The 18,016-nt window shown below is 43.1% G+C and overlaps 1 protein-coding gene and 2 long non-coding RNA genes across 13 annotated transcripts in view; 1 reads left to right on the top strand and 2 right to left on the bottom strand.

The window, feature by feature from the left end:
- SPAG9 (sperm associated antigen 9) overlaps positions 1–637 on the bottom strand; it is a 110,450-nt gene extending 109,813 nt beyond the window's left edge. For 9 of the 10 annotated variants that reach the window (XM_019730983.3, XM_019730991.3, XM_074320531.2 and 6 more), the window contains exon 1: positions 95–605. In XM_019730983.3, coding sequence (XP_019586542.1) covers positions 95–397 — 303 coding nt within the window. In that variant the 5' untranslated portion in view covers positions 398–605. Of the gene's footprint in view, positions 1–94 lie in introns of all 10 variants that reach the window. The other variant, XM_019730987.3, reaches the window with a different exon arrangement.
- Positions 638–684: 47 nt separating this feature from the next.
- On the top strand, positions 685–2,413 carry LOC148756541 (uncharacterized). Its single transcript, XR_016022894.1, has 2 exons — positions 685–1,579; positions 2,244–2,413. It is a non-coding gene; the product is annotated as an uncharacterized LOC148756541 (long non-coding RNA).
- A 2,032-nt stretch (positions 2,414–4,445) lies between these two features.
- Positions 4,446–17,952, bottom strand: LOC109447034 (uncharacterized). Of its 2 annotated transcripts, XR_016022893.1 has the most exons (4): positions 17,832–17,939; positions 14,543–14,750; positions 4,922–5,172; positions 4,446–4,835 (listed from the first exon to the last, which is right to left on the bottom strand). It is a non-coding gene; the product is annotated as an uncharacterized LOC109447034 (long non-coding RNA). The 2 variants fall into 2 exon arrangements; XR_002137309.3 differs by lacking the exon at positions 14,543–14,750 and having other exon boundaries at positions 17,832–17,952.
- Positions 17,953–18,016: the final 64 nt, after the last annotated feature.

The following is an 18,016-nucleotide window of genomic DNA, read 5'->3' as shown; positions in this document are numbered from 1 at the left end:
GGCGCGGGCGCGCCTCCCCTCCCCGGCCGGGCGGCGACCCCCGGCCGCCCTGGCACTCGGCCCTGACCCTCCCCTCCAGCCAGCCGGCCCTCACCTCCTCGGCGTGCTTGCGCAGCGCCTTCTCCCGCTCGTACTGGGTGATGAGCTGCTCGTTGTCGTCCCGCAGCAGCTCCAGCTCCACCTGGTGCTCCTGGTCCTGTGCGAACACCGAGTCCAGGTTCTCCAGCACGGCCACCACCAGTGGCATCAGCTCCTTGACCACCTCCTCGTCGTAGCGCCCGATCAGCCGCTCGAACTCGCGGTAGATGGAGCCGGCCAGGCCGGACACCCGCTCCGACATCACGGCCCCGGAGCCTCCGGGCTCCTCCTGGTACACTACACCGTCCTCCAGCTCCATGGTGGCGGGCAAGCGGGCGGCCCGGGGCGTCGCCGGCTGAAGGGGCGGCACGGGCCCGCACGGGACGGGCCCGGCTGGGGCTGGGGCTGGAGCTGGGGCTGGGCCCTGCGGGGTGGGGGCCCGGGGCCTGAGGAGGGGAGGGGTGGGGTGAGCGCACTCAACCCAACGGCCGCTGCACCAACTGCCTGGGCGGCCCGGCCGTGCGCGGCACACGTCACCCGCGGGGCGGGACCGGCGCCGCGTCTGCCCGATGGGCGGGGCCCCGCGGGAGGCCAGGCGCGGCCGGGGGCGGGGCCAACGCGTCATCAAGCGCCGGCGGAGGCGGGGCCAGGCGTCAACATCCAGCGCCGCGCGCGCCGTGCGTCCGCCAGTGAGAAAGACTGCGAGAGTAGGGTAGTGGGGACTGTCGGCTCTAGGCGTGATTTGCAGGGCGGATCCCAAAGGAAAGGGAGGGCTTCTGGAATCCTGCCTAGCTGTCCAGAATTAACACACCTAACGTTTTTATTGCTTTTTACAGCTCACAAAGGGCTTTCTCGTTTGTTCCTCAATACGGGCGCGATGAGGTAGACGTTTGACCTCTATTTCACAGACTAGGAAAGTAGGCCCAGAAAAGTTGTGGTTCACTCAAGGTCACGCAGCTAGAACGCGAAGGAGGCTGATCTGAGACTCAAACTAGTTCTGACAATTGCAGGCTCGGAGAAAGGCAACCTTAACCAGGTCAAGGTCTGTCTTACGTGATAAGGGGGTCTCCAGTAGGATAGATCTATTTGGGGATAATGAGTAAGGATAGGCTAAAACAGGAAGTGCAAAGCGTTCTGGAAAGGATAAAAATCGTGATGCCACATCTTGGTACTTTCCCAAACACTGAATTTCTCTGCTTCTCCCGTCCAACTTGGGAGAGGCATTTCCTGGCTCCAGCCAACCCCCTTTCCTCTTGTCTCGAAGTGGGGGCGGAGCGGGGAAGTGGGGGTTGGGGAACAGAGAAGGAAAGGGGTAGGATCACAGGGGTGAGTAAGTCCCATGATAAGTGAGGTCTCCGCCGCCCGGGAGAGCATCACGTGTGGGGAATGACACACCCAAGCCTGCGGCGGGCTGAGTCTCGAATCGCTTCCCGGTGTAGTCGACTAGCTTCTGCTAAAGGATCGGAAGACACTCCCAAAAGCCCCTGCACTCCGCCCGCAGGTGACTCAGGAGAACTGCGGTCCAAGTCTAATAAGAATGGGACCAGGCAGGGGGCGGGGGGAGGAGAGGCAGGACTTGGATAAACAAGGGTGTAGTGGGAAAATCGGCCACCTCCCAGGATTATAAATATCCTCAAGTTGGTATTTACAAGTTCGAGTTCTTCCTACCAAGCACGAACTAGTCCCCCAAAATCTCCCAATCTGGACCTACCTGGAGACCCACAAAAACAGTACGGAGGTTGAGCGAAGGCCAGCCTATAAATTCAGAAGAACAAAAATGAAAATACTAAGCTTTATGAAGTCAGACGGGACTGAATTTGCGTCCTGTGCTGTCCTTTCTCACTCTCACCCCACACCCACCCCTTAAATTGTTTGTGTATATCCCCGGCTTTTAGGAATGTCGGTCAGCTGGTTGGGTGTGAGCCCCAAATGCCCTTTCTCTTCTAAATCTCACATTTGAAACCAGAAGAAAAGAGGCTTGCTCTGTATTTTTCTTTTCTCTTTTATCTCTTCCTGAGGGCTGTCACTTAGGCAATATACCTATATATATATGCGTGTATTTTCCTGGGAGTCAGAGGAACAGGGAAACTCAGGGCAAGGTTTTACTTCGTCTTTCCCCAATATTATCATACACATCAGAATTTTTTTTTTTTTTTTTTCTTAAGGAGCGCGCAGCTCACCTTGGCCCATGCAGGGATCAAATCAGCAACCTGGGTGCTACCAGCACCATGCTCTAACCAACTGAGCTAACAGCACCCCTCATCCCCATCAGAACATTTTAAGAAAAAAAGTCTTGATTTTCAGGTATGAAATAATAAAGTCTTCATAATAAGTATGCTTCTTTACGTATAAATTCAACATAGAAAGAGATATATATTTATGTCTAGATTTTAAGCTCCTGCTAGCTATCAGAAATCCAATTTGTTTAAAATAAAATTCAGCCAAATATCCATCAACTGTTGAATAGAGAAATATGGTGTATGCGTATAATGGAATATTTATTTTTCAGCAATAAAAAGAAAGTAAGTACATGCTACAACACGGATGAACCGTGAAAATATTATGCTATGTAAAAGAAACGAGTCACAAAGGGCCACCACATATGAAAGATTACCGTGTTTCCCCGAAAATAAGACCCAGCCAATCATCTCTAATGCGTCTTTTGGAGCAAAAATTAATGTAAGACCCAGTCTTATTTTACTATGAGACCAGGTCATATATTATGTAAGCCTGGGTCTTATATTAATTTTTGCTCCAAAAGACGCATTAGAGATGATTGTCCAGCTAGGTCTTATTTTCAGGGAAACACAGTAATTGTTCTAGGACTAGGTGGGAGAATGAGGGAAAATAGGAGTGACTGCTAATGGGTTTAGGGTTTCTTTTGGGGGTAATGAGAATGTTCTAAAATTGATTGTGGTGACGGATACACAACTCTGAAGATACTAAAAGCTATTGACTTGTACACGTTAGGTGAATTGTATGGTATGTGACATATCTCAATGAAGCTGTTAAAATTAAGTCAAACTTATGGCTATAATGAGTTTATAGTAAACCAAATGGAAGTACATAACTCAGTGTGATAGAGTGGAAGGAAAATGGTTTTTAAATTGGGGACCTTATATTCTAATATGGACTGGTCATTTTGAACTTAGGCCAGAAACAATAAAGCCAGTATTTACTGAGTACTGTACCTACTAGGTGCCAGTCACTGTAATATGGGGCTGTGAGCCTCAGTTTCTTCATCTGCATAATGAAGAGGTGTGTTATAGAATCTGTAAAGATTTCTTGCAATTCTAAAATTCTCCTTTGTAGGTGGGAATGAAAGACAGAAAAGAGAGGGCCTTGAGATTGAGTCCCGTTCGTCAACTCCTAATTATGTAGTTGGTAACGCTAACTCCTATACCCAACAGCTTGGATAAATTGCCAGCACCCACCTCTAACCCCAAGAGCTGAGATTATTGTTAAAGACTAAGAGTCATTCAGGAAAACAGGTCATGCTGTGGACTTTAGAGTAAACGTTTACTCTTGATTCCTAAAAGGAAGGAAATTCCATTTTAAGAGATTCTTTGGCCTTGCAAAAATAGAGGCCAGTAAGGGAGCCGCGGAGGGGAGGCGTTGTTGAGGGCAGGAAGGGAGGAGATTCTTCCTAAGTACAATAACTATAATCACTGGAAGACTAAAATGACTAGTCCTGTTGTTTGTCTAGCCTTCTGGAACTTTTAGTTATTTCTACATGAATCAGTTTCTCTGGTGTTTCCCACATGGGAAGAGAGGATGTCTCTCTGCTGACAGGGGAAGAGAAAAGAGGGCTCCCAGTTCACAGGCCTTCCACCTATGGCGGTGTGAAATGATAAGTGATTCATCACCCCTTACAAACGAGAACGTGCTCCGCCACAAGGAGAAGCAGCATTTGCCACCTCAAAATATGCCTCTTTGGGATATATTAAGCTGTTAAATAACGAAAGACTCAGAAAGAACCTTGGAACTTCACCCTCCCTGCCTAAAAGAATTTGGAGGATGTGCTCCAGGAAGGGAGCTATTACTATTGAGTGTGATAGAGAGGAACCTAGAAAGGCGCTTTGGATCAAAGTCCTGTCGGTGTCCCATTGGGAAAGATCCCAGCAAACACTGATTTACCAAACATTTGTTTTTCCATCTCCATGAGAATTGCCTTCCTGCCCAAATCACAACCCCACCTTCTCCTTGGTTCAGGATGGTTCCAGATGACATATAAGCCTCAACTTCCCCATCTGTTCTCCAGTCCCGTACTGCTGTGGCATCCCAGTATATATACGCGTAATACATTTGGTTATTTTCTCTTGTTCATCTGTCTCATGTTAATTTGATTATTAGTCCAGCCAGAAGCATTACTTTTTAAAATATGTATATTTTTAAAATTAGGGTTAGGAATAATTTTTTGTCCTTCCCCACAGTGAAGCAGCCTAGGTGTAGAATTCAAGGCTCTCGAAAAATGCCAGAGGACTTTTCTGAGCCCGCAGTTTTTCCTTTGAAAGCTTTTTTAAGGTGTCAGGATATGATGAATAAATGTGTCCAGGTTGAAGTTGAAGAGGCTGAGTACGTGGCTGAAGCAAGAATCCCAGTATCTGAGGCTGTTTTTGATGGGACCAAGATCCATTGGCCATATTTGTGTTCAGGTCTATTTCCTCTCCACCTCCTTCTGACTTGCGTAGAGTGGAAGAAGAGGAGGCCCATCCCCACCTCACAGGATACTTTTTACACAAAAGCTGAAGTTCATTCTGGGAATAAAAGACATGTTGTCAAAACAGTGAGTTGGTTGAATTTCACGCTCCTTCCCCGCATTATAGATGAAATGCATACTCACTATAGAAAACTTGCTAAATACAGAAAAGCACAGAGAATAAAATCCTCCAGATAATCCCATCTTCCAGATATCACCTGGTTAACATTTAACAGTCTGTAAGGTGATTCAGGAACTCTTCGATGTCGTTGTGGAAGAGGAGTCAAGTGCAAGAGGACTGCTTGCTTTCTTTGGAGCAAGTAAGCATCCAGTGAGACTCCCCAGCAAGAAACCTGAATTTTATCCCCTCTACCTTGCCCTCTCTCTTGAATCTCCTAAATTGATAGATGAGAAAGATATAGATTAGAATTTTAGGAAACATCAGACAACCTGGAGCCCATTTCCAAAAAAGACTTTAACTAAATTTCATTGTGGATGACACTGCAAACCCATTCTAGTTTAGAATTTAATTTTGACACACTTACTAACAGTCATGCTGGGAAAAGAATGGAGATGAGAAGAAACTAAATTTTTTAAATGCCAATTAATTTGCATCTATGATTTGGGGGGAAGGTCTCAATGACTCAACACATCACTTCTGAAATCCACCATCTTTAAGAATACAGTGCAATTCAGCCAACACTTGTTGCCTGTTGAGTGCTGGGTCATGTGCTAGGTCCAAGGTGAAGGTCCTAGCCCAAGGTCAGGATGAATCAGGCACAATACTTGCCATCAAGACGAGTAGTCTAGTAAGGGAGGCAGACCTGGGAAGCATAAATCACAGGCAAGTGCAACTCTCTAAATATGTACAAGGAACAGTGATGATAAAGAGGAAAGAATGGTTAACTCTATTTGGAGGTCCTTTAGGTGAGGGTTTCCTGGAGGATTTTGCCAAGGAAAAGGTAATCTAGGCAGAGGCGTGGCTTAAAGGTTAACTCACAGATTCAGATAAACAGAGAAATTTCATTTATTTGTTTTGTCAAAACCCAATCTGGCCCACTTCAAGAGACCTTAGTCACAGCGCAGACCTAATTCAAAGGAAAGCTTGGTCAAAAGGAATTATTGAAACAGTCTCTTTAGGTCTCTGGCAGTCTCTCTTAGATAAGAATTCTGAGTCTTTGAGCTAATCTCTCCCTCTCCTGTTCTTTCCTTATGAGTATTCAGGGTTATGGGGAAGAAGTGTGTCTTCTGCCACTTGATCGAGGTGGATAAAGCTGAATGACGCCTTTGGATCCACACATGACCTTTGCTCTCTGTCTTCTGGTCTCTAAGTGATGTTCCTTGCTTGCCTGGTCTCTGGATATCCAACTGGCCTTCAAAGTTGAAGTTTTGAGCTACTGGAACTTAGGGTCCATTCTTTTGGTATCACTCCCTAACGTGTTCTCCTTTGACTCTGATGTTACATGAGAGGTCTCTGAAGTCTAGCTGTGATGGGAGCCTTCCCAGCAGCCCTCACTTCAGTGCTGCCTGCTGCCTACCATCCACCCCACTCGAAGTTCCCAGGTTGAGCTCAGAAAGCTAAGCCTCTGGGCCTCCCATGACTTAACCCCACAGCACAGCCAATTTGAATGCTTATTCCCAAGTTTGATAGGGGTTGATCTTCAGAGCAGTATCTTTCTAAGCCCCAGATGAGAGGAGGGTAGGGTCCTCAGTGTTTCTTTCTTTTACTGAACACAACTCCTACTCTCTGGGACAAAGCCTAGACTTCTAAAACTGTGGACATATATCTGAGTTTTTTCCTCTTCATTCCTGTTCTCCTTGCCTCCTTCCTACCTACCAATCTTCCAATCTGGAAAAACGACACCTTCTTTCCATATGTTCTTTCTCAATCTCAACTTCAACTCCTGGGTAAAACTCCTCTTAATAATGAGCAGAGGTATTTTCTCTCCATCTTGGGAGTCCTGCAGGCTAGGCTACTGATACGCTAAATGTGGTGGTGGGGTAGAGAACTATAGGTAGGGGTCAAGAACTTTGATTAACCGGGCTAATGTCTTGGTGTATGTGCTGTGTTGACACACGAAATGTCCATACCTGTAGAGAATTTTTGTGAGAGTTTATTGGAGCCGAACTGATGCCATATACTGGGGAACAAGATCTCAAATGCTCCAAAGAATAACAGTTTTACAGCTGCTTTTATGCATTTGAAATTAAGGAGGGGATGTACACGGAGGTGGGAGAAAGCAAGGCAGGGATTGGATTACAGGATACTTAACAAGATCATGTGCTCTCTTGAGAATTAATACCTCCTTCAAGGGGTATCACTTCTGGCACTTCAAAGGTGTGTTAACCTAAAGGCACAAGAAGAATGGACAGGGTTGGCTTAAAACCTTTCACTAAAGAAGTTATAAGCCTGGGCATGACTACCCACCATAACCTGCCCAGTTAGGAATTTAGGATCAGATCACCCTGTATGTTTATTTTCCCTAGAACCCTTTTTTTCCATGCACAGTTTACACTGGTCTTACTTACATCTTTCTCTTTGCATTCCATCTGTATCTGTCTAATCTCCCTCCCTGCCTTGCCATCCCCCATGTTAAGGTGATGGCAGTGGTATGGGCTTGATAAATATTTGAGAGATCTAATGGACAGAACTTGGTAGACTTAGGAGATAGAAAGGGATTCACAGGTTTCTTGCTTGGGCAAATGGGTAAATGGTGGTATGTTACTAATCAAGAGAGCTAATTCAGAAGGAACGTAGCTTTTTAAAATAAAATAATAAGTTTCTTTTGGACACTTTTCGTTTGAGTTGCTTCTGGACTGGATCACAAAGAATACTGGTCGCTGGACAAACCATCTGAAGCCAATTTATGAATAAGTTAAGTCTTGTTTGTGGATAATACTGCTTGATCCAATATTCACCCTTTAGAGTTTGTACAGTCAACTGTTTTCTACCAAATAAACGGTTGAAATCAGCAACCCTAAGGGAATGGGGATTTTATTGGGTAAGGGAAAGAAGCCTGAACTTTTTTAGAAATGTATGTCACTGCTTCTTAGCTAGGTAGATTTGGAAAAAGAAGATTAAGAAAAAACTTTAGTGTCTTCTTCCCCCAACTTTCTCCCTCCCGTTTTACAGCTAAAGAGACTTAAGTTCTAAAGATTGAGAAAGCAGAATGAGGACACTGGCCACACAGATGGGGGTGAGGAGTGGAGATCCCAGAAGATGGTAAAATAATTCCCAAAAACTAAATAGAAAGATCATCTTAAAACAAACAAAATTACTTTACAATTTTGTACAGCTAAGACTTTACTAGGTCTAGAGAATACCTGGAATCTATCCTCAGGTTACCACGTCACCGGGGGGATAGCTGACTATTCAAAAGGAGCTATGTATACATACACACTTTGCAAACTGTAAAGTGCTATCACAAATGTTAACATCAACCTTTATTTCTCAGAAAGGTACAAAAACCCAGCTCTAAGGACAAAGTCAATCCACAAGCAGAGAACAGGATATAAACCAAAACACAGTAACATACTGTTGAATATGTTTTCTATTTAAGGTGTACAGATTATCTGAAATAAAACAGAAAAAGAGGGGCTGGTTGGGAACAAAGTGTGTGTCTGGAAGGTAAATAATCCACAGAGCCTGTATGACCTTTGTCCCTTTTTTCCTTCACATATTCATGTATGAAAATGACTCAGCCCTAACACTGGTGGCTTATTTTTAGTAGGGGCAATGGGAGCCAGGTGAAATCTTAAGCATCTGTAACCATCGCCAATTGACAGCCTCACACATCAGCAGCAGGGAACAGAAACTCATTTGTTCATTTCAACTTGATATGTGTGACTCAAGGGGCACCAGAAAGCCTGCCTCTTTCAAGATACATATTTGCTCTCTCTTTGTGCCCCAGTGCTGGAAATTCCCGAATGGAGTCCAGTTTCTCATTTCATAATTGAGGAAGCCTCCACAGTTAGTGTAAAGTTATGTATGGCTGTGTTGGAACAAGTATCTGGAGCTCTGAACGCTCAGCTCAGTGTCCATTCCACCTCCCTTTTTTCAAGTTCCTAAGTCAAAAGCAAAATAATTCATTTGACATAAGACCACAGGGCATAATCCCGGGCTGGTGTCTCATTCTAATGTAATATAAAGGTTTCATATAGAGGAATGACATTCTGTTGTTCAAATTAGCAGAGACCAAGATTCTGAGAGACATATTCTTTACTGCTTTGTAAAAACGTTAAAATTCAAACTCTCAGCCAAGCATGAAGCAATAAACAACAAGGGGTGTGGAGTTAACTGCTGGGGTCTGAACTGTGCTTCTGCCACTTACTAGCTGTGTGATGTCTTGACTAAGTTACTCTCTGTGCCTCAGTTTCCTCATGTGTAGAATGAGGTTGAGAATGAGAGTACACGAGGAGGTATATATTTTTTCTCAACATAGGAACTTTTTTTTTATGCTAAGTGAAATAAGTCAGAAAGAAAAAGCAGAGAACCATATGATTTCACTGGTATGTGGTATATAAACTGAAAACAACAAAAGAATAAGACAAACAAATGAGAAACAAAAACTCACAGACACAGACAATAGTTTAGTGGTTACCAGAGTATAAGGGGGTGGGGGGTGGGAGATGAGGGTAAGGGGGATCAAATATATGGTGATGGAAGGAGAACTGATTCTGGGTGGTGAACACACAATGTGATTTATGGATGATGTGATGTGGAATTGTATACCTGAAATCTATGTAACTTTGCTAACAATTGTCACCCCAATAAACTTTAATTAAAAAAACAAAAAATAAAAACAAACAACTTTTTTTAATCAGTAGGAGTTGTCCAGAAATGGTTTGGGAAATAGTGCGGTCCCCAGCATTGGAGCTATTTAAACCTAGCTTGGGTGGCACATGGCAGAGATGTGGTCAAAGGAAACAAAGACTGGAGTTGGAATAGGTGAGTTTTAAGATCCTATTCACTAGATTTCTGGTCTTAAAATTACTAAGCTGGCAAAATTTTTTTCCTTTTGGAGCCAACCACTCCTTTTTTCTTCTACTTTTTCTAATTCTAATATTTTACCCGCATTAGCCTTTCATTTCCTAAGACTCAATGACTGCTTGAGACCACGGGATACCCAGAGTCTGATACTATTACACAGGCCCACCAGTTCCTCTACCCTCCTTCTGTACCCAGTCTTTAATGTCTTGATCCCAATGAGTTGTTACAGAAAAAAATAAATAAATAAATAAAAAAAAGGCTCCCCATCCTAATTCTTACAATATTCTTAAAATATAAATGACTTAAGTCATTCACTTTATGTGTTCTTTTCTCAGGGATACACCCCTTTTTAAAAGGAAATATTTATTTGCTAGTTGTTTGTTTGGTATAATCACAAACATAAAAACAAAGACTATGAAGGGTACCAGAATATGCCATCCCAAAATTCAATATGCCTCTGGCATATGGATTATTTGGAACTAAAGGACGTTGAGAACCAGCAGACTGGGGAAAAGCTGTAAAAAAAAAGGGCACACATTTTCCTTTGGTCAAGGAAATACCCATGTGTAAAAGGTGTCTCTCTTTCCCCTCACCAGGAAGAGGAGGACTCTTGACAACTCTTATTAATGGAGAAGGCATCCACTCAAATCTGCATCACAAACCTTACTAAACAGCACGTGTTTACCGTACTTCCTAGTCACCTGCCCATAACTTGCTACCCCTGCCCAAAAGCCCCAAATCCCTTTTCCTTTGTTTAGCCTAAGATGTTGTATCAGCCCCAATTCTAAAGTCCCTCCTTTGGGGTGCTGATCACTAGGTGTTTCTATGTACACCTGTGCCATGCACATGTTAATAAACGTGTTTGTTTTTGTTTTGTTAATCTGTCTTTGGCCAGTCTAACTCATAGGGTCCCAGCTAAAGAACACAAGATGGGTAGAGGAAAAGATTTTTTTGTTCCTCCCCTACAGCTGGAAAGAAGTATGCAAACAATAATAATTTTTACGTTGGTAGAATTAATTTTCCTTTTAAGTTTCCTTAAATACTGCTCTTGTAGTGTGTTTAGTAAAGAACAAAAGCATGACAGTAATGATCATTCTGATCAGAATGTGGGTGAACTGTGGCAGCGGAAGACCTGTTTCTACCAGAAGGATTTGGGGCCTGTGGGGAAGGGGAAAAATTCCCCTTTCCCTCCTCTGGTTCATTTTGGCTGGCCAAATAATGAAATCAACAGGAGGCAAATTGACAAGAGAAAATCAAATGTAGTATCGTGTGCATGGGAACTTCTTAGGTATGCAGGGTCTCTGACTGTCTCATGCATGGGGGGTTCCTGTGCACAGGATATTACATTTGATTTTCTCTTGTCAGTCTCCCTCCTGCTGAGTTTTTAGTCATCCACAAAGAACCAAAGGAGGCAAAGGGGAATTTTTTTCCCCCTTCCTCACAGTTCTGGCTCTGTAATTAGGATAAGAAAAACAGACCTGTAGTAAATAACACTTTGTTCTGCCCTATAGGTAGATCAAAAGAAGTTACCTCTGAAAATCTCTTATGGGCAAGGCCTCTAGTTTAAATTGTACATTAACTATATAGGGGAGGGGACAGAAGTTTCTCTTGAGCCGAAAGCTAAAATGGCCTTTAGCTCAAAGTAATCTGCATACCACTGAGGCACATGTAGGGGTGACTCGTTCTGTACCCCCACAGGCTCTTTCTCAGGGGTCTTTTTGTCTGACCTGTATTAAACTGTCCTAGGGATGATTTGGACCTGTCTTCCAGATGATTTGCTCAACCAGCTTTTATTCCTTCAGTATTTCCCGTCTCCCTTACTTCACCTCATTCCAGAGAAACAGTGTTTCTTGCTCTTAATAACTCCAATTTTAATTACAGAAAGTTCAGGGGGGTCCTTCCAGAACACTCTCAGCTGGATAGCTCCTGGAAAATGACTAGATGGAAAACTAAGCATGAAGACCAGAGAGAAAACATTCCAAACTGTGAGGCATGCCGTCAAAGGACAAAGGCAAGGTCATCTAGCAGGAGATAAAACACTCAAAGAACAAGAATCAGATTAAACTCTCATTTGTGGGTTTAGAGGTGGAAGGTTAAAGTCCATGGTATAAGTGGATGGGCTGTGAGTAGACTGGGAAAGGAAGAAAGATTACAGGGGAGGATACATTAATAAGAAGGCAGACATTTCCTGCTCATAGAATGCCACCTGCTCCTCCATACTTCCTACCTCCCTTAGAGTTACAAGGCCATGTGACTAGTTCTGGTCAATGGGTTGGAAGGAGCAGTGATAAGCATCCCCTCCAGGCCAAACCAATCATTTAAGAGATACTGCATGACTCTCCAGCTGTCTCCTTTTGTGGGGTGCAGAGGTTTTGTAGAGATGGCAGAGCCACACGTTAGAAAGAACTAGGTTCTCACAATGACTGCACGTGGGGAACTAACTGTAGTGGTACTGGCCGTTCAGCAGACTTTGGGTGAGTAAGTTTGGTTTTGTTCAGTGCAATGGACTGAATGTTTATGTACCCCCCAAATTCATATGTTGAAATCCTTTAGGAGGTAGGACCTTTGGGAGGTGATTGGGTCAACAGGGTGAAGCTCTCATGAATGGCATTAGTATCCTGATAAAAAAGAACTCAGAGAAATCCCTTTTCATTTCCACCATGTGAGGTTACAGTGAGAGGATTGCTGTCAGTGAGGAAGGGGATTCTCACCAGGCACCGAATCTGTCAGCAGCATAATCTTGGACTTCTCAGTCTCCAGAACCACGAGAAATCAATGTTTGTTGTTTATGTGGACAAAAAAGGGGTTCTTTGGAAAGTAACCCCACAGGGTGATCTGATCCTAAATTCCTAACTGGGCCGGTTATGGTGGGTAGTCATGCCCCAGGCCTACAACTTCTTTAGTGAAAGGTTTTAAGCCAGCCCCGTCCATTCTTCTTGTGCCTTTAGGTTAACACACCTCTGAAGTGCCAGAAGTAATACCCCTTGAAGGAGCTATTACTCCTTAAGAGAGCACATGATCTTGTTAAGTATCCTGTAATCCAATCCCTGCCTTGCTTTCTCCCACCTCCATGTACATTCCCTCCTTAATTTCTTTTCTTTTTAAAAAGATTTTATTGGAGAAGGGGAACAGGACTTTATTGGGGAACAGTGTGTACTTCCAGGCCTTTTTTCCAAGTCAAGTTGTTGTCCTTTCAGTCTTAGTTGTGGAGGGCGCAGCTCAGCTCCAGGTCCAGTTGCCATTTTTCTAGTTGCAGGGGGCACAGCCCACTATCCGTTGCGGGAGTCAAACCGACAACCTTGTGGTTGAGAGGATGCGCTCCAACCAACTGAGCCATCCGGGAGCTCAGCGGCAGCTCAGCTCAAGGTGTCGTGTTCAATCTTAGTTGCAGGGGGCGCTGCCCACCATCCCTTGCGGGACTCGAGGAATTGAACGGGCAACCTTGTGGTTGAGAGCCCACTGGCCCATGTGGGAAATGAACCGGCAGCCTTCGAAGTTAGGAGCATGGAGCTCTAACCGCCCTCCTTAATTTCAAATGCATAAAAGAAGCTGTAAAACTGTTATTCTCTGGAGCATATGAGATCTCGTTTCCTCACAACTGTCATCAGTTTGGGGTCAAACTCTTATAAAAATTCTCTACAGGTTTGGACATTCTTACGTGGACAATTTATAAGCTACCTAGTGTGTGTTTTTTATTGTTGTTGTTATAGCAACCTAAATGGACTAAGACATCAAGCCATTGAGACTTGGGAATATATATATATTTTGTCTGCAGCACAACCTAGCCTATCCTAACTAATAGAAAAGGCACTACAATCATAATATTATATAAATTGCATATTAGGTGACATTCAACACCAATCTGGAGAGGCTGAAGGGAGGAAGGAGAAATTTGCTGAACCAGTCTAGTATCATAATCATCATCGGTGAAGACAAAAGATACCGGGCCCATGTCAAAGACACCCAGAAGGAGTCCTGGAGAGTCAAACCACATGAAAGCAAGAGGGAGATTAATGCTAAATCCCTGCTCTCAGCAATGAGCCTCTTCAGCCACTTCCCCTTGAGAGTTTTAGCCTGAAAGATTACACCAGAGTCAAGGCAAAGGGAAAAACTGTTATAGGCAAAGAGCCCATGTTTTTGCTGAAGACTTTCTTATACCTAAACTTAGAAAGTAGAAACAAGAGGAGGGTTGTAAGAAAATATAAACATAAATGGGATTGAAGAGTTTAAGGAGAAAAGATCAATGGTATGAGTGTCATTGTTCATAGACAAGAAAACATAAGGGTGTCAAAAGAAGGCAGTGTCACTGAATAGGAAGACAAAAGATGACTGAGGTAAATTGGGCTGGACTGATGTGATTTTTAAGGTCTCACTGGGCCAGGGAAGTCTAAAATCTCTGAGTAAGCTCTGGAGCAAAAGTCAGATGGATTCACAGTCAGGCTCTGCCACTTAACTAGCAGCCTTCGGAGTTAGGAGTTTTGTGGCCTTGGGTAAGTTATTTAACCTTTCTGTGATTCGGTTTCCCATTCTAAAATAGGAATTAGAATAGTGTCCACCTCAGATGGTTGTTGCACCAGACTATGTGAGGAGTCTCTCAGGACTGCCTTCTCCAGTCAGCAAATAATGTGGGTTTCCCCAAAAATTCCCTCTTGGACCCTCCATCAGGGATCAGGGCCTCACTAAGAAGATTGAGGAGGTAGTTTCCATATGTATAGTCTAGAGCCAGAAGCAGACAGATGAGTTGGGTGTCCTTTTTGTGAAACAGAGGCAATTACCTTCACTAAATGATCCTGCTGTTTGATTTGTAGTCTGACTCTGGAGTCAAAGGTGAGAGGGTTCATACTTCATTCTTGATTATGGTCCATGAGGATTCCCTGGGGGCTCATTTCCAATTACTGTTATTAATGTTCTTTCTTTGCCCTGCATCCCAAGATGTCTTTCTGTTTCTCACACGTGGGCATAATGCATTAGTTGCTTTGGTTCCTTAAATCATTAATAAGAGGACAGTCATGCCCTGAATCAATTCTATTCTTTGTATAGTATTAGAGCTCGTTGTCTCTAATTATGGTCTCAGATTATGATTTCTTTGCGCACCATAGGTATCCTCCCCATGGAAGTCAGACCTAGGAATAAAGCTTTGTGCATAGTTCAGCACACACGTGGTTTAGAGCTCAGGCTCTCATGTTGGCGTTGCATGGACTGGCTTTATATACTGGTTCTACCTTTTCCAGCTGTCTGAACTTGGGCAAGTTACTGACCCTGAATGAGACTCAGTTTCCCCACTTAAAAATGTGGGTAACACTATTTACCACATTAAGTTGATATATGGATTAAACAAGTTACTGTAAGTAAAGCACTTTGTGCGTGGCACAGGATAATCTTTCAATAAACATATTATTATTCATTTCTGTGTCACAAATGAATGGTAATTATTGCTTTTAAAATAATTTTTATACCCACAGATCACTTTTATGCAGATAATTCCCATAGGTCTCTCCTTAGGCTAGCATTTCTTCTGAACCGCAGAGAAGTATCTTCAATTGATTACTGCATATTTTCTCTCTTGTATCACCCTCCATCAGATTCAACATTACACCATACTCCTCTTTCTCTAGCTGGCTCCCTCTGGTCTTCCCTATTTCTGTTAATATCGTTAATTGTCAGTTTCTTAGGTATAAAAATTTTATCACCCATAGCTATAAAAAAAAACCCAGCTGACATTTATTATTTACTATGTGCCTGACACTGTGTTAAATTTTCATTGAATTAGTTTATATAATCCTCACAATAATCTTATGATTTGGTGACTATTAGTACTCCCATTTAGCAAACATAGAAACTGAGGCTTTGTGATGTTGAGTAACTTGTCCAAGGTCACATAACTAATAAGTGACTGAGCCAAGAATCAAGGCCCATTTTCTGAAAACAGCCATGCTCTTTTAAGCACTACCACTGCTATGCTATAGTTCCTCTCTATCCCTTGTTGATCATATCTAATCACCTCCCAAATCTTGTCAGTTTATTCTGGGAATTCTATCATAAACATTCCTTTGACCACTTTAATTCAGAGGAGGTGATATCTATCCTCATACCTTGATCCGCCTAATGGGTCCCTGCTTCCAGCCTCTCCCTGTCCCATCTATCCTTCAGATTATAACTAAATTCTTCACTGTCTAAAACAAAGCTCTCCCCATGTACCACTGTAATCTTGAACAAATCAGGCCATCTCTTTTGGTCTGTTTGTATCTCTGTAAAGTGAGTGAAGTAGATGGCTTCAACAAATGAGTTCAAAATGTTTCTCATGTCACTGTCCTACCCCTCAAACTTCAATGACTTTCCATTAACTGTAGCTTAAAGTCTCAACTTTATGGACTAGCATTTAAAGCTTGTCACTAATCTGGTGGTCTTTTCCCCACTGGTCCAGAGCATTCTTTTAGGAGTCTAATCAGTTTCTCATTTGCTACTTTTCCCTGCTTGCTTTCCATCCTTTGCTTTTGCTATTTTCCTGATTCCCTGATACCTACAGACTTATCTATTTACCTCTTCTTTTTGTGTATCCAAATGCTACCTCCTCTATAAAATCTTCCCCCTACTTTATTCAGGCATCCCAGTGACCACTCTTCCTTGCTCTACAATAATTGATATCTTAGCACAGTTAACTAAACATTACTCCTATTATTATTTTTTGGGGGTGAATACATTTGATTAGCAGTTTTGCTTGTTCGTTTTTAGCAAGGGGTGGGTGGAAGGCCAGTGATTTGATGTTTGAGGTAGTGATATCCCATTCTTAGAGGTTTTAAGCAGAGGCAGAAATCCCTTGCAAGGATTTCTGGAGAGGGGATTGGTCCATATGCCCATTAAAATTACTTTTAGTACTAAATTCTTATTGTTCTCTGACTTGTTTTGCAGAAACATTTACCTGTGGAAGCCTGGAGGGCTGTGTGTAGGGTTGGGAAAGGAAGGTTAGGGTGGAGTCATGGAATTAGGATGGCTTCCAGGAGAGATGAGACTGTCCTGTTTTCTACTGCCCAACCCACTTCTCTAGCATCTGTCTGGGCAAGACCTTACTTCCCTACCTAATAAGGCTTAAATCATCCTGGCTCATGGTCTTGAAGACTCTATTAATCAACAGCATTGAAATAATCAAACTGTTAGGCTCCATCCCAGACCTACTGAATCAGAATCTGTATTTTATGTGACTTGTTTGTACACAGAAGTTTACAAGCACTGTACAGGGGGCCTCAACCACTAAAAAGGAGCTTTGTAGATAATTCTATTGAACTGATATTAACAAACTCCAAGAAAGAAAGAAAAAGAAAAAAAACAAGCAAGCAAGAAAGAAATAAGACAAAGAAGGGAGGGAGGGAGGGTGGGAGGAAGGCAAGAAAGAAAGAACTCTTAGTTTTACATTTGACATTTAAATCTATGATCCATTTTGAGTAAATTTTTGTTTAAAGTGGGAGGTTTAGGCCGAGGTTCTTTTTTTTTCTCTTTTTCTGTAGATGTTCAATTGCTCAGCACCATTTATTGAAAAGGCTCCTGATTCTACTTTGTACCTTACCCCCACCCCATTCCTCCTACAGCAGTCAGAATGATTGAAAAAAAAAAAAAAAAAAAGTGTGTCAGATTATGTCATGCCTTGTTCAAAACTCTGCAATGGCTTCCCATCGCAGCATAATCTGGCCCTCCTCCCCAGCGGCATTTTCTACCAATGGATCCCCACTATAACACTCTCAGATAACCACTGGACTTCCTGCCTCACTTCACGCAAGTCTATTCTAGTACTGTCACCTCCTCGCAGAGATTTCTTCAACCAACTTTTTAAAACAGTTTACTCTTTCAATCTTTCTCCCTGCCCTGCTTTTTCTTAACAGCACTTACATAATGCCATATACATTTGTTTATTGTTTGCCCGCATTCCCAACCCCACCAGAAGCTCCAAGAGCGTTTACTGCTATACCCTCAGGCCCTAGCACAGTGCCTGGCACACAGTAAGTACTCAGTATTGATTGCTTGACAGGTTGGAATGAACACATAAATGTAAAGCAAGAGAGACTTGTCTACCTCTAGATCAGGCGCTCGTTCAGACTTCATGCAACGTGTGAGCGCCACCTCCCGGGAAGCCAATTTGTTCCAGAACGAAGGTTAGTCACAGAATCAAAAAAAAAAAAAAAAAAGATGGACGCAGTCTGCCGGAAGAGAAAAAAAAAGCAGTAACGGAAGTTAAACATCTAAAATGACGTCCGACT

This window comes from Rhinolophus sinicus, chromosome 12 (assembly GCF_057876585.1).
Source record: "Rhinolophus sinicus isolate RSI-liver-muscle chromosome 12, RSI-T2T, whole genome shotgun sequence".
In the NCBI taxonomy this organism is placed as follows: domain Eukaryota; kingdom Metazoa; phylum Chordata; class Mammalia; order Chiroptera; family Rhinolophidae; genus Rhinolophus; species Rhinolophus sinicus.
This window is presented reverse-complemented; position numbering and strand designations above follow the sequence as displayed.